The sequence below is a fragment of the Mauremys reevesii genome, linkage group 5 (genome assembly GCF_016161935.1).
Source record: "Mauremys reevesii isolate NIE-2019 linkage group 5, ASM1616193v1, whole genome shotgun sequence".
Taxonomy (NCBI): domain Eukaryota; kingdom Metazoa; phylum Chordata; order Testudines; family Geoemydidae; genus Mauremys; species Mauremys reevesii.
In genome coordinates, this window is record NC_052627.1 from 51,999,260 (window position 1) to 52,015,248 (window position 15,989).

General features: G+C 41.4%; 1 protein-coding gene across 3 annotated transcripts in view; it reads right to left on the minus strand.

The window, feature by feature from the left end:
• CLGN (calmegin) overlaps positions 1 to 15,989 on the minus strand; it is a 65,989-nt gene that overhangs the window by 8,899 nt on the left and 41,101 nt on the right. For all 3 annotated transcript variants that reach the window (XM_039542216.1, XM_039542215.1, XM_039542217.1), the window contains 4 exons: positions 12,898 to 13,087; positions 10,987 to 11,100; positions 10,006 to 10,162; positions 1,589 to 1,804 (listed from right to left, as the gene is read on the minus strand). In XM_039542216.1, coding sequence (XP_039398150.1) covers positions 1,589 to 1,804; positions 10,006 to 10,162; positions 10,987 to 11,100; positions 12,898 to 13,087 — 677 coding nt within the window. The remainder of the gene's footprint in view (positions 1 to 1,588; positions 1,805 to 10,005; positions 10,163 to 10,986; positions 11,101 to 12,897; positions 13,088 to 15,989) is intronic.

Sequence of the window (15,989 nt, forward strand, 5' to 3'; positions counted from 1 at the left end):
TAAAAGGTTCTCTTTTGGGAATTTAGTGCGTTTTTTCATTTTCTTTACCAGCTATAATGTTGCACACATGCTCTCTCTCTCTAAAGGGCAAGAATATTGTTTATTAAATATTAAGAGACAAAATTTTGTAAACTTGCACCATTAGAGATCTACAGATATAAGAAAAGGAGCCACACGCAGACAGAATACATGATCACTAGTGGGAGCCCAAGCACTGAAAGCACAGACCAGCATCCTACCATTTGAGCTAACGGAGAACTCTTAGAGCTCATCTACACTGCAGGGTAATGTGCTCTATGGAGGTGTGTTTTCTAAAGCACACTAATGTGTTGTGCATTAATTGGTCTGTGTAGACCCTTCTGGTGCAAGCTAAAGGTTCCCTACTGCCCTTTAACATAGTACTGTTTCAAAACAGCATTATGTTAAAGCACACCAGCAGGGTCTATGAGGACCAATTAATGGAAAATATTTTAGTGCGCTTTAGACATTATACCTAGGGGCTGGTCTACACTACGGGGGGGAAAATCGATCTAAGATACGCAACTTCAGCTACGTGAATAACGTAGCTGAAGTCGAAGTATCTTGTATCGAATTACCTACCGTCCTCACGGTGCAGGATCGATGTCCGCGGCTCCCCATGTTGACTCCGCTACTGCCGTTCGGGTTGGTGGAGTTCCGGAGTTGACAGGAGCTCATTCGGGGATCGATATATCACGTCTAGATGAGACGCGATATATCGATCCCCGAGAAATCGATTGCTACCCGCCGATACGGCGGGTAGTGAAGACGTAGCCCTAGAGTGAACACTTTACAAAGGTATGATTTCTAAAGTGCACTAGAGTGCATTACCCTACTGCGTAGACAAGCTCTTAGCTGTAAGAAAGAGGCTTTGTAGTTGCTGGGCACAGCCATTAGAGAGAGCCATGATCATATAAAATAGGCCAGTGTATCATGTGCACATCTTGTGACATAAGCTGGAGATGTGTGCACACAGGATTTCAAAGGTGCTGGCTGTCTCCAGGCAGTGCATTTAAAGATGGATATGCACATGAGGACAGGATAGGGGACATGGATTTGATAACTGATGCACACTGTATTTTCAGAGTTGTATAATATGTGCTCAGAGTGACGAATGGCCTTAAATTTGCTTGACAGTAGATTTGTTACATGACTAGTATCCTTGGTCATTTATCCATTCCTGGAGAGATTACATATTTAGAGTGAGTATACTATCAAGGCTTTGAGTCTAAAGATCCTACTCTTACTTATCAAGGAGTATTGAAATCTAGGGGTGAAATCCTGGCACCATTTAAAGTAAATACGAGTTTTGTCATTGACTTCAGAGAGATCAGGATTTCACCCTTATGTAAGCCAAGTGCTTCAAAGGCTTACATTTGAGAAGAGCGTAGATTTGGAAAAAGCTAAGCAGTCAAACTAGGAAGATTTAGCACGTTTCTCAGAACGGTTATCCACTTTGAATAAAAAGTAATCAAATCAATATATTGTTTACGTTAACAGTAAAATCTTCGAGCAGCATATTTCCCCGCTTATTTTGGCTACTATGAGTATGGTAAATACTACTGTATACCTCATTAGCACTAGCTACCAATTTCTTCAAGCCCCAGCCATCTGCAGCCCATCGATCTGCCACTTCCTTTTCTGAACAGATGATAAAATTATCAAAGTATATATCAGGGGTCATAGACCACAGCTCTAAACCAATAGCACTGACAGCAGTCATTTCAAATGGGTGAAGATCCTCAAAATAATCTGGGTTAGGGATTTTTTGAGGACTCCAGATCCCCTGTAAAAAGAAAAAAAGTCATTAGAGAGATGCTACTAAAAACATGAGCAGTGAATCACTTTTTTATAAAAAGCCAAAAACATATGCCAGTTAGGAAGGGGAAGTTAGTTCAGAGAAGCAAAATCTTGCATGTCACTTCCCTAGAACATGATAGACTGACCACCTCTAAGTCTTTAAAATGTTTGCCCCCTAAGGGTTGTGCTAGTGGTTGGTAGCACAAAGCACCTACATCCCTTATGCTACTTGTGGGCTCATCAGTGATTTGACACCACTGCCCTTGGAATCTTTCAGTCAACTGTTCACGGATGAACACAAAACTGTTCATGGCCAATTACAAAAATTAAAAATTGATTATAAAATCTTGAGATAAACAGCAAGACCAATAGGCTTTACAACTTAAATCCTATGGTAATCAGCACCTCAAAGAGTTATCTTAGGAGTGGTGAACACATAAATCCTCAAAAATGACCTCTTCAGAGAAGCAGGATTACAAGTTAAGAAAGAAACAAGTACTCTCCTTCTCCTAACCCTTGTTCAAGATTTGTTGCATATGTTCATTACACCGTGGATCTGTGTACATTTTGTGTACCAGTGCCAAAGAGTTTTCCCTACTGGTGCCCACAAGAGTGGTTCCCAAACAGAGAATATAAAGGGCAATCTGCCCAGTCCATCCTTCAGTTCCTGTGCACCAGGATCCTGATGACAGACTTAAATGCATTGGGAAAGGATGGTGGGTCGCGTAATGGAAACTAATCTGCTATTTCTTCAATTTTGCAACATATCTTGAAGAATCTTTAGTTATAAGATGGTGAGTAACTTTCTTTGAGTGCTTACATAATTCCATGACACTGTAGGTGACTTCCAAGTCACTACCAATGGAGATGGGGCCAGGAGTCCCATCAAAAGAACTGTAGAACCATTTTTCTTCTCCATTTGCATCTCCCTTTGATGCAGCTGTAACTGCAAGGTGTCTAGCAAAAGACCACGGACCACATTGCTGACCTGCAGATGTCCACAATAGGGACATTTCCCACAGATGCTGTGGAGGCCAAGTCCGCTCTGGTTGAATGCACTGACAAATTCTCAGGAAGTGTGATATCTTTGGCAGCACAGCACATGATAATGCATTTAGAGTCACTATGGTCTAACAGAGTGAACCAACCTTTATGCTGCATAGGTTATGAAAAGCTGGGAAGAAACCCAAACGGGATTTGTTTTGCCTAGGTTAGGACAAGACTAGGGCTCGGCACACATCTGAAGTGTGCAGCTATTGTTCATCCCTGTGAACATGTGGCTTTTCAAAAAAGACTGGCAAGTATATAGACTGATGTAGGTGAAAATCAGACACCATCTTGGTGTATAGCCTAAGATGCACCTTGTCCTTGTGGAATACAGTGTGTGGGGAACCCATTACGAGGGCATGCAGTTACTCAACCCTTCTAGCAGTAGTGATGGTCACTAAGAATGCACTTTTGCTGAGAGGTGTAATAAGCAGGAGGTTAAAGGCTCAAATAGAAGACATAAGAGCTGACTGCACTGAATCCTAGACACCTGCAACCATGATGATCAGTTCAAAGTTACTGCTGTTACCATAACTCTTGCCACACAGAGTTTGGTGCATCCACGGAAGCTTGCAGAGCTGATCAAGAAACCAGACAGCCTTCCACCAAGAAGGTCTGGAACTATTCCCTAGAGCTTTCAGGCAATTTATTTAAAAAAAAAAGAGACAGACTCCCAGTTTGAATAGTCATTCCAGGCCAAAAGGACATAGTGGTTGGCATAATCCCACAATTCAATAAATCTCCCCCTCCAGAAAGGTCTAGCTTTTTTGCATCCTTTTCTTTGGGGGTAACCTTAGCTTGATCTTGATGATGCCTTTCATTCACAGTGGACTATATAAACAAAGGGAGCAGGGTGTGAACACAACAGCTTGGACCTTTGGGATGGAATCTGGTATTTGCACTCCATGCACTTAGACACTGGTGGAGTAGATGAGGGGATTTGCCACAGTGACTTGATGGACTACACTACAGCCTAATTTGTAAGAAGGTCTTCATCCGGTGATGATGATGATGATGATTTATTCAGAGGAGACAAGGCAGAACCCTCTTGAGGTTGATCTTACACTGCTGAGGCAGACTGCTGTTCCAAGGCAGGTTGGGAAAGGTCCATCAACTCTGTATCCAGAGGCTATTTGGTACTGACCATTAGTAGTCTCTCAGTACTGGACAGGGAAGCCTCTGTCGTTGGCAATCTGCTTCCACGAAGACACAAATGTTGGTCTGAATGGAAGCATCCCTCAAGACATCCAAAATAGCCAGTGAGAAGGCTGTTATGGTACCAGAAGCCAGTTGTGCATAGACCAAGCTTCTCAAATCGCTGGAGCCCCTCTAAGGCAGAGCATATTCAGTGAAAGCAGGAACAGGTTCCAGAAGAGGCCCTGGACTCTCTGAAATGAGAGACTTGGGAACCCACTTCGGACTCTGATGAGGAGTAATAGTACTCTGAAGGCCAAAGCAGAGCAGTACAAGGAGTCGTCCTCAGAGACCAAGACAGGGATCTGTGTTAAGACTGAGGTCACTGGAAGCAGCAGCAAAAGCTTCCTGGCTATCGGTACTGTGTGATGAGATGGAGTCAGTACAAGTGGTCTAGACAGTTTCTGGGGAGGCTGATGAACACGACACCAGCTAGATCCATACTAGACCATATTGTCGGTGCTGATAAGCATGGCACATGCCACAGTGCTGGTTCACAATCTTCATCCTGAATCAGTGGTGAATGACAGTACTGAAAGGCACAATAGGGTCCTTACAGCTGCAAAGGCCTCCTGCATTTTCAGCACAGAAAATGATGGCTGCCCTGCTGTAATCAGCAATGGCAGATCCACTGCTGTCACTGATGAACTAGCGGCCTTGATGGTCTCAGGGTGGGTCACTGTGATAGTGTCAGGGAGCAGCAAGCCAAAAGAGACACACTACCTTCAGTACCAGAGAAAGCTTCTTTTGCAGAGGAGGACTTTGAAGAAACCAATGCCATCTTCTTATGCTTCAGAGGCTCAGAGGGGTCCAACCTCTTATACCCCAAAGAGGACAGCCCCAGGGAAGGAGATCTCCTACAGCCTCTGTCTGTTGGCAAGGCCAGGGGAGAACTCATAGAAGGAGCCATCAATGAGCTCCCTTGTGCCAACCGAGGGGGTTCCAACTGCAGATAATGAACAGCCTCCATGAGAATATATTTAAGGTGCTCTTCTCCCTACTACTTTGTTTCTGCATTTGAAGCCATGGCAGATAGGACACCTGTCTCTAACATGACCTTCACCCAAGCACTTTAAACAGCAATATGCAGGTCATTATCAAGCATTGGCTTCCAACAGCCAGAGCAGGGCTTAAAACCATGGGACCTTGGCAAAGGCTCCCTCAGTATCAGGCAAAGCCTGGAAGCCTGCTGGATCAAAATAAAAAAAAAAAAAGCTGAAGAAAGATGTCCAAAGAACGAAGCAACAAGTACCGCTAGATAAAATGAGCTAACTATAACTATAAGTAACTTTGTTCACAGAGTAATGAAGATGTAAAGCACAGAAACACTCCACCTAATAACCACAGACAGTAAGAAGCAACTGAAGGACAGGCACTGCAGCTCCACCTTTTAAACCCTCAGTTCAGAGCACAACGTGGTCAGGTTGCATCCAGAGTTGCCCCCATGAGTACTGCTAGGGAAAACTCTCCAGCATCTCTGCACAAGATGCACACACATACCTATAGCGTAATAGACATATGCAAGCACTCAAAGAAGAATTTCCTCTCCATATAAAGATACTATCTTCTCAGAATTCTTACTCCTGGAGAATAAGTAGCTCTAGGAATTGCCAAAAAGAAAAAGAAATGTAACACACACAGTAACAATACAGCATAAAAGAAGATTGGCAATAACAAGGAATAAGAAAGCTGTTTTTTTTTAATAAAGTACTCTATATTTGCACATAATTATTTTATATACACACACCACCTGGGAGACGCACAATCTCTCTCATAACATCAGATTTACAATTCAATAGCCTCTAGCATTTGTCTAAAAAATAGCATAACGTATGTTTCTTCCCAGATTTCCCTACCAGCAGACAGCAGCTGACCAATCAGGAGCTTGAACCTCAGAAGTGCCTCTATCTCCAAAAACTCATGTGTGGAGTCTCACTGGTTCATTGTTCACTTCCAGGAGACTGTATCCCATTCTATCAGACTATGACTTTCCCACAGTTATCCATATATTCATATGGCTTGAATGCTTCAATGTCAAACCTTGGAAAGAAAAATCTGACTCTGGGGGAAAAAAACTTCAACTGGTTCAAAATGCTATAGCCAACCTTTGTAGAACATAGATCTCCAAGTACTGTACTACAGAGGTTTTCAAACTGTGGTCCCCAGTAAACTACTGATATTAAAATACGAGTTGTTTGATTTTATTTGTAGAAAAAAACCCCCAATAATTAACAAAGTTTTTTTTTTTAAACAGTTAGCTAATGTTACAAACAACATTTGGAAAGTGGTCTGCTGAGACCCTCAGCAATTTTCAAGTGGTCTGCAAAAAAAAAAAAGAGAGTTTGAGAACCACTGCTGTAATGTATATGCCACCCTGATGCTCTGTTCACTATGGGTCAAATTCAAAGATTTCTAAGGAACTGGCACAAGCCATTTAACAGACTGCCTTTATCTTCGGAATCATGACTTCCCACATGAACTACGTTCTTCAATAATGACAGCATTATCAGTCATATAAGTAAAACTCCTGAGTTCAGTAGAGACATCTTTTCAGCAGCTGGCCCATGAATATGAAATTTGCTCCCAAGAGCTCAGAATGACAGGACAAACTGTAACAAACTATCTGACTTAAGTTTTCCCCATATCATTAAAAATTCAAAAGCAAACCTCTTCCTGTTCAAAAGGCACAAAAAGATAGGAATCAAAGTCTACAGCCTTTTAGATTTGATTCATGACTCAAATACCACAGTCTTAATAATAAATAAATAAATAATAATAATACGTTCTAAATGTTTGAGTAGATAGGACAGATTCGTAACACAGCAGAATGGACATGAACAGAGTAATCACAAGAAATAGCAGTGAACTGAGTACAAGAGGTTGACTACCTTCAGACCATTTGTCTATCCTTTCTATTCTGTTAGTCTGTAGGTAAGTTGTATGACAGGGTAGCTAGTAGCAACCCCCATATTTATATTGCCTAATGATTTCCATTATAACACATTTTTGACCTTGGAGAAACAATACCCTCCATTGTTCACAGCAGGTGTTTGAAACGCATAGGGACAAAGCACTAGGGCTAGTGAGACATGCCTTTCACTTGTCCCATGAAAATTCTGCTTGGTTTGGCTGAATCTTAAACCATTTAACTTGCCATTTCCCTTTCCTCACTTGCATGCTGTAAATGTTTACCTGATCATGAACATTATAAAGAGCTAGGCCCATGCTGCTGCAAAAGCAGCAATAGTACACACAGAGCTGGGAATGACCAGAAGCCATCACAGGAACTGTAGCACTTTGGAGAAGGGAACCCATGCTGGGTTTCCCCTCCCAGGACCACTTCTGATCCAGCACATCCTTACCTTTCGGAGGCACCACAGTGGGCAGGAGCTCCACCAGCTCCCAGTTGAGAAGAGATGGAGCTGGACTGGGCATCCCATAACCAGCCCTCTGGACCCAGCATATTGCACCAGCAACCCATCCCTCCTCTCTGGGATAACAGCCTTCTCCTGCTGCCAGCTAACGTAGTTAGTCCTGTAATTCACATAGTGTAAATCTGTGCTGCCCTACCGAAGGTCTGCCATTTAAAAACTCTGCTGATGATGCATGATGGGGAATTAATTACACAACAGAGGTTGTCTTTACCTGTTATTAAAACCCTAGGAAATTACATACAGAAAAGCTATGTAAAAATAATGTTATTTTGGTCACAAAGCCAAACACTCAAAAGCTAGGAAATGCCAGATTTACAGTTATCTATGGAACCTTAATTCTGTCCCATTGTGCATGTGTATTCTGATAGTCTTTTATTACATGATCATTTACTATATTTATTACAAAATGCTTCATTCATTGCACAGGTTGGATGAACAAAGAAGCAGAAGTCAGGTTGCACAAGCAACTGTAATCTGCTATTTCTTCAATTTTCAAGTGCTTGAATTTGCACTGTAAGAGAAGGTTGCTCACCTTGTGCAATAACTGATGTTCTTTGAGATGTGTGTCCCTGTGTGTGCTCCACTGCAGGTGTTGGTGCATCCTGGCACTGTCAATTGGAGATTTTCAGTAGCCATGTCTGGTTGGGGTGCACGTGCACAGTAGCAGTCTCGCTGCGCCGCTGGTGCCTCATTTAGCACACACACGGCCCGACCCTTTCAGTTCCTTCTCTACGGTGGAGAATTTAACTCATACTCTGAAGCAGAGGGGAGGGAGGGTGGGTAGTGTAACACCTACAGGGACACATCTCAAAGAACCTCAGTTCCTGCACACGCTGAGTAAGCTTGTCTTCTTCTTCTTCAAGTGCTGTCCCTGTGGATGCTCCACTTCTGGTGAATGTAGAGCAGTGCCCTCATGAGGGCTGAAGGGGCTTTGGAGTTGAGTTTGTTGCTGAGGCTAGCACAGCGAGGCCTAGTCTTGTGTCTGAGCTTGAATTGAGAGTAATTGCTTAGTGGTTCATGAATGTGTGTTCAGAGGCCCAGGTGGCCGCCCTGCAGATGTCTAGAATGAGAACATTGTGTAAGAATGCTATGGAGGCAGATGAAGCTCTTGTTGAGTGGGTTCTGCTGCCCGGAGGGCTTCAGTGTTGTGTAGTGAATAGCACATATGCATACAGCTGGTTATCCATTTAGATAATCTTTGTGTAGATATGGCAGAGCCCTTTGTTCATTCTGTTGTTGACACAGAAGTCTAGGTGATTTTTGGAAGGGCTTCATTGTGTCTAGATAAAAGTCTAAGGCACGGTGAACATCTAGTGTGTGGTTTTGAATGACATATAGATAAGTGAATCGGTTGGTTGAGGCGGAATGTGGACAATATTTTTGGCATAAACTTAGGATGTGTTCTAAGTGTCACTTTATCCTTGAAGAAAATTGGGAAGGGCGGGGGGGGCTGAGCCATGAGAGCCCCTATCTCACTGACTCTGTGCATGGATGTAATGTCCACCAGGAATGCCACTTTCATAGATAAGTGAAGTAATGAGCATGTGGCAAAGGGTTCAAATGAGGCTCTGGTTAGACTTCTGAACACCAGATTTAAGTCCTATGCTGGTGTGGGTTCTCAGATGTCTGAGTACATGTTCTGTATTCCTGTGAGAAATCACTTGGTAATTGGGTGAGCATATATTGAAGTCTCATCTACCTGTTGACGGAAGGCTGTGATGGCAGCGAGATGAACTCTAAGCGAGCTCATAGCAAGCCATTAGGATAATAAGTATTCCAGAATTAGTGGTAGTGGTGCCTGGCTTGCAGATATTTGTTTGTTCTGGCACCACAGGAAGAATCTTTTTCATTTTTGGAGGTAAGCGGTATGCATGTTGGGTTTCCTGCCATTTATTAACACCTGTTTTACTTGTTCTGAGCAGGTTAGTTCATCGTGGTGGATGGCTATCTAACTAGGTTTAACTAATGCTAACTATACTAAGTAAAGTAACAAACTGTTAAACAAAGGCATGCTAGCATGCTCACGGCGCCGTGAGACTGCTACTGCGAACGTTCACCCTGACCACTGATAATCTCCGATCAATGGTGCTGGGATGCACCAACACCTGAAGTGGAGCACCCACAGGGATAGCACTCAGAGAAGAACCTTAACATTACTTTTTTTGTATGTAATTTTCTAAAGGAAGGAAAGTAGTTTTGTAGTAGTTAGTATCTGTAGGATAGTTGAGAAAACCACACTAGAATAATTGGGTTTATGCAGAAGCAGTTCTTAATGGAGAAAAAGACTTTATACAGAAATGCATCAATATTTTCAAGCAGACTTAAAATAAGGTAATTAAGAAGCAAGCTACTTTAAGTAAAAAAACCTGAAGTCAAATGTGATCAGAGCCACGTATTCATGATTCAGATACATAGTAATAAATATGGTATAAAAGCCTAGACAGATTGTTCTAAAGATCTCTGAACCTTTTAATGAAGACAACAGTATTTTGTTATTATATTTCATTACTACCTGATAGTTGGGATTATCTATCATTGGTGGTTTCCATTTTCCTTTATAGTTTGGATTGGTCATCATGGGACGCACCCACTCTCCACAGCCAGGTGCAGTCTCACATTTTGGATTAGGGATCTGTGGGGCTTCCCATTCACCATCCATTTCTTCATCCCTGCGTAAGGGATTACAAACAATTGAGCGTTCGAAGAATTCCATTCATATGTTCATTTTAACTCCCATATCTAATCTACACTCAGGGCCTATATATGTTCAAAATTCTGAGGCTACAGAATTTCAGCCCACCCCCTGCCTACAGAACTGTATTCCACAATGTAAGCTCTCTAAAAACATTTTTTCCTAGCCTTCATGGTTGTGCAGATAGTCTTGAAAACATGAAATATGAAAAACATCAACAGAGCTGTATTCCTGTATCTGCAGACAGCCTGAAACATGCTTTAAGAGGTGTGAACTGTCCCATTCAACATAATGCATCAAGCTAAAGACGACAATTTCAAATGTCAGCACTGTTAAGTATTTCAATGCTTATTTTAACAAACATCCACAACTATATGTGCTTATTTTACAGTCCTGAACTGCTTCCCTGGTACCAAAAGCCCCAGATGTCTCTTGCTACACCTAGCAGCCAAAAGCTATAGCTTCCCCTATGGCAACTTTTACAATGCAGTTGTGCATTGTCAATACAAAATTCTTTAGAACAATGAAAACTAACACTGAGGACAGCATAAAATAAATTTAATACCCACAATTAACAACGAAGGGTCTGCTGTGCAGATTACATTGTCCATTTTCATATTTTATTCCAAATATAAAAATGTATCTGAAGATGCCTCAGAATTTCCAGTCTGCTGCATCAAAGCACAGCAGACTCTAGTGACCAAAGAGCACAATTTTTGTCCAATTTACCACAGGGTAAATGAGGCCTCGTCTACAATACCTCAGCAAAAAGATCTGCTCTTACTGAGTACAAGTTCTTACCAATCCTCTGGTTTTTCTGCATTAGGATCTGGGATGTATTGTAGTTCATCATCAAGCCAGCCCTCGGGCTTGACAGCATCACGATCTTCTATTTTGGAAGGCTCATCTTCATCCCTTTAATTACAAACTGATATTACCAGAAAAAATATAGCAGTCTGATTCAAAATGGCAAAGTTCTAGTCAAAGGAACATAACTGACACAAAAGAGAAGATTTTCAAAGGCACAAAAGAGTGTTAGGCACCCAGCTCCCTTTGTGTCTTTGAAAATCTGAAAAACCAAGTTAAGTAGTTTCAGGTAATATACCTGCTCCCAAATTACCATTGCCAACTTGTGGTTTACAGTGACATGCCTATTTTAAAAATGGTTTTCTTTTCCTTGTTGCTATGTGAAAGCCCTAGTCATGGAAAACTAACTATACAGTAGTATCATAGAATATCAGGATTGGAAGGGACCTCAGGAGGTCATCTAGTCCAACCCCCTGCTCAAAGGAGGACCAATCCCCAACTAAATCATCCCAGCCAGGGCTTTGCCAAGCCTGACCTTAAAACCCTCTAAGGAAGGAGATTCCACCACCTCCCTAGGTAACCCATTCCAGTGCTTCACCACCCTCCTAGTGAAAAAGTTTTTCCTAATACCCAACCTAGACCTCCCCCACTGTAACTTAAGACCATTACTCCTTGTTCTGTCATCTGGTACCACTGAGAACAGTCTAGATCCATCCTCTTTGGAACCCCTTTTCAGGTAGCTGAAAGCAGCTATCAAATCTCCCTTTATTCATCTCTTCTGCAAACTAAATAATCCCAGTTCCCTCAGCCTCTCCTCATAAGTCATATGCTCCAGCCCCCTAAACATTTTTGTTGCCCTCCACTGAACTCCTTCCAATTTTTCCACATCTTTTTGTAGTGTGGGGCCCAAAACTGGACACAGTACTCCAGATGAGGCCTCACCAATACCGAATAGAGGGGAAGGATCACGTCCCTCGATCTGCTGGCAATGCTCCTACTTATGCCGTTAGCCTTCTTGGCAACAAGAGCATACTGTTGACTCATATCCAGCTTCTCACCCACTGTAACCCCTACGTCCTTTTCTGCAGAACTGCTGCCTAGCCACTCAGTCCCTAGTCTGAAGCAGTGCATGGGATTCTTCTGTCCTAAGTGCAGGACTCTGCAATTGTCCTGATGAGCTTCAACAAGATTTCTTTTGGCCCAATCCTCTCATTTGTTTAGGTCCCTCTGTATCCTATCCCTACTCTCCAGCCTATCAACCATTCTTCCCAGTTTAGTGTCATCTGCAAACTTTCTGAGGGTGCAATCCATGCCATCCTCCAGATCATTAATGAAGATACTGAACAAAACCGGCCCCAGGACCGACCCTTGGGGCACTCTGCTTGATACCAGCTGCCAACTAGACATGGAATCATTGATCACTGAGCCTGAAGATCTAGCAAGCTTTCTATCCACCTTATAGTCCATTCATCCATTCCATACTCCTTTAACTTGCTGGCAAGAATACAGTGGGAGACCGTATCAAAAGTTTTGCTAAAGTCAAGGAATAACACGTCCACTGCTTTCCCCTCATCCACAGAGACAGTAGAAAGAGGAAATGAACTATACAAAAGTGCTGTCAGATGCCTAAAGTAAAACTGAAAAAATGTTCTTCCTAATCTTTCATTTATTGTACCTATAAGTGTTACCTGCAACAATAGTGGGTACAATTTTTTCAGAGACAAATGTGAATTTTAAGTTACCAGTGTCCCTTTAACTCATGGCATATATGGATTCAAATACTTCTCCTATTTCCAGCAGAAGAATATAGACTAACTGTCAACACCATAAAATTAGAAGTCAAGCCACCAAAAATGAATAGCTTGCATACTATATAGTCTGTATAACTAAAATATATTTTCTCACCAATCATCTGGTTTGACAGCATTAGGGTCAGGGATCTTTGCTCTCTCATCCCAGTCATCTGGCTTCTTATCATTGGGATCTTCTATTTCTTTCGGAGGGTTCACAGGAGGAACCATATCTTCTAGAAGATTTCCTTTGCTGACAACTGATTGGTCAATTAACATTTCAAATGTGTCATCTGGTTTCAGCACTACATTGCAAGAAAATAAATATATTTTTAAAATTGTGAAAAAGGAACTTTGCATTTTAATCTTCTGCTTAAAATGTGTATGTGCATGCAGACACACAGATTCATATGTAATAAACAAATATGCAAGGTTAAGTTTGCTTTCCTGAAAGACTTTGGAAAAAATGTAAATATTTTTGTCATTAAGGAACATTTTTTTTTTTGCCACTTATGCATAATAACCGCACCAGTTTCCCACTCAGCAGGCATCTCAGGGTTTCCATTTCTTTCTTTTACAAAGCAGGCAACTAATATTCAACTTGTACCATGGAATTAAGTCAAAATACTGCATTAATGAAGTGCAAGGTAGACAAAGCAGTGTATCAAGTCTGGCCTTTCACCAAAAGCATACCACTTTTCTGTTATGCACGATTTATATTACAATTGTATGTAAAAAACTATGTTAAAAGAATATTAAGGTTGCAAAGTCAAGCACTCCAAAATTAGGATATGCCAGAAAGAAGGTTGTCTGTGCAACCTTAATTTGGTCCTATTTTGTGTATGAATTATAATACTGTCTTTAATAACATGATCATGTACTATTTTTTCGACAGGTCCTATCTCATTCAGTGTACAGAATGAATGGTGCTTGCGGGATGAACAGCTATTCGATATTTTGTTTTCCCTTCGTTGTTCAATGTGTGGGCCCATGCCTTAGTTACTGCATACTGTCCAAACCTTCGAATAAAAAATTCTTAATTTCCTCATGGGCTTTTCTATGCACTCATCACAATTGTACCTGAGCACTTCACAAATATTAAAACATTTATTTTCACCACAGCTCTATGAGATGAGGGGCATTATTATCCCCATTTTACAGTTGGGAAACGGACACAGCAATTAAGATAAAAAGTATTCTTGATTTTTCAGAGTACTTAGCATTATATAGCACTCTACATTGAAAGACCGGTTTCTCTGACTTGGTTGCAGAAGCGAATGTTTACCGCTTCTGCAAATCAGATCCCAGGATCTCAAGTCAGGCACCCAGAAAATGAAAATAGCAATTACTGACCACTTGTGGAAAGTTTAAGTGACTTGACTAGCATCACATAGGAACTCTATGGCAGAGGCAGGAGAATTCAATTCTCTAGGGCAGCATTCAACTGTCTTAACTATGAGGTTGTCCTTTCCCTTCCTGCAATTACCTGCCTCATTCACTAAACACCTTCCAACTTCAGCAACAAATGAAGCAGTAGTCCAATACACAACAGCTTCTATTTACTACATATCTCTGATTCATCCTCAGAGCAGGTCCATCCTATGCACTGAATGAAGTAGGGGTCCTCTGGAAAAAACAGTATGTGTTCATGAAAGAAAGATTGCTTCATCATGCATATTGCGGGTCAAGTTAATGTCACACAGGAAGCCTTAATTCTGGCATTTCCTAATGAGTGCGCTTGAATTTGAAGCCTTAATGATGTTCTTTTAACAGATTTGTGTATGTGATTTCATATGTTTTAAAGACAGAAAACTGGAAAAACAAATTCCATCATGCGACAGAAATTCCATCATGTATCATCATTCTGACACCAATATGGATCGTCAGCAGGGCTGGAACCTTTAGATCCATCACAAAGACTTTTGCCACTTGAGCTAATGGAGTAACTGATAGCAATAGCAGTTTGTCATTCTCTGCATAGACCAGCACTAGAGGGGGATAGGATACTTTGCTAGCTGGGTGCACACAGATATTTGCGGACAGCAGAGGAGTGACAAGAACGAGATTCAGGAATTTTTGTTTCCAAATTATGGAGAGAAGGGTTCTCTAGCAGGCACAGACTCTGACCATTCCCCCCCAAGCTTGACTCCTATTGCCCCCTTCTTTCCAACTTGTCTGAGATGCATTTTCCCAGCATTGAACAGTATCACTTCCAATATTTTCCCATTTATCAAAGGATTACAGAGTTGGCGGTAGACGGGACATATTAGGTAATAAAGGAAATCTCATGTTATATAAAATAACCCAAAATTAGTGTCAAATTTAGGAGTGATTATGTTCATTTAAAACATTCATTTGTTACAGACTTATCAGAAGTACTTAATTTTTTTTTAAAGTAGTAGTTTTAGCTACACCAAGCAGCCATTAACTGTGTCAAGGATTCCATCTCCAAAATCAGAAAGATGTTTCAAATCTCATCTTGTGGAACACTGGGGGAAAAGACAAAATAAGCCCCTGTTGCTGCCACCTCTAATCTAGTTGTCTAAATTAATCTATGGCCCCAAAGACTGAACTATTGCAATGTGCTCTGCATGGCGCTTCCCTTTTGATCAGTCTGGAAAGAAACCAGTGCAGAATGCAGCAGCGTGCCTATTTGGCAGTACATACCTCTGTACTGGCTACTTTTTCCAAACTGAATTTAAAGTGCTGGTTTTCATCAGTAAAGCCCAAATGTGTTGAGATCTTGCTATTGGAGAAACTCTCTCTCTCTGCATGCCACACTGCTGCAGTTGTGATCAGCATAGATACTAGAGCTGGCTCCTTGTTTTAAGAGAAGTGACTGGTAATAGAATGTTCTTCAGTTGTGGAACAGGCTTCCTTATTTTCATCTGAAATAGCCTCAATCTATTTGCTTTCAGGGAATGCTACAAGTCATTGATTTATGCACCACTTCTGGAGAGGTGGACTTTTGAGAGAAATCAGTTTTGTGGAAGAGGGGAATTTGCTGTTCTGCAGGTGATCTAATTTTGTTTTTGTAATTTATGACAGGGCACCTGGAGCCTGGGTAGAGGCCTCTATTTTTCCTATAAATCTAACAATGATTATTTACACTAGTTGCAGTAGTCAAGGATGAAGTACTGATAGCGTACTACATCCTTGCTTACTGCAACAAGTGTAAATAATAGCATACTTTAATAGTGTGCTAGT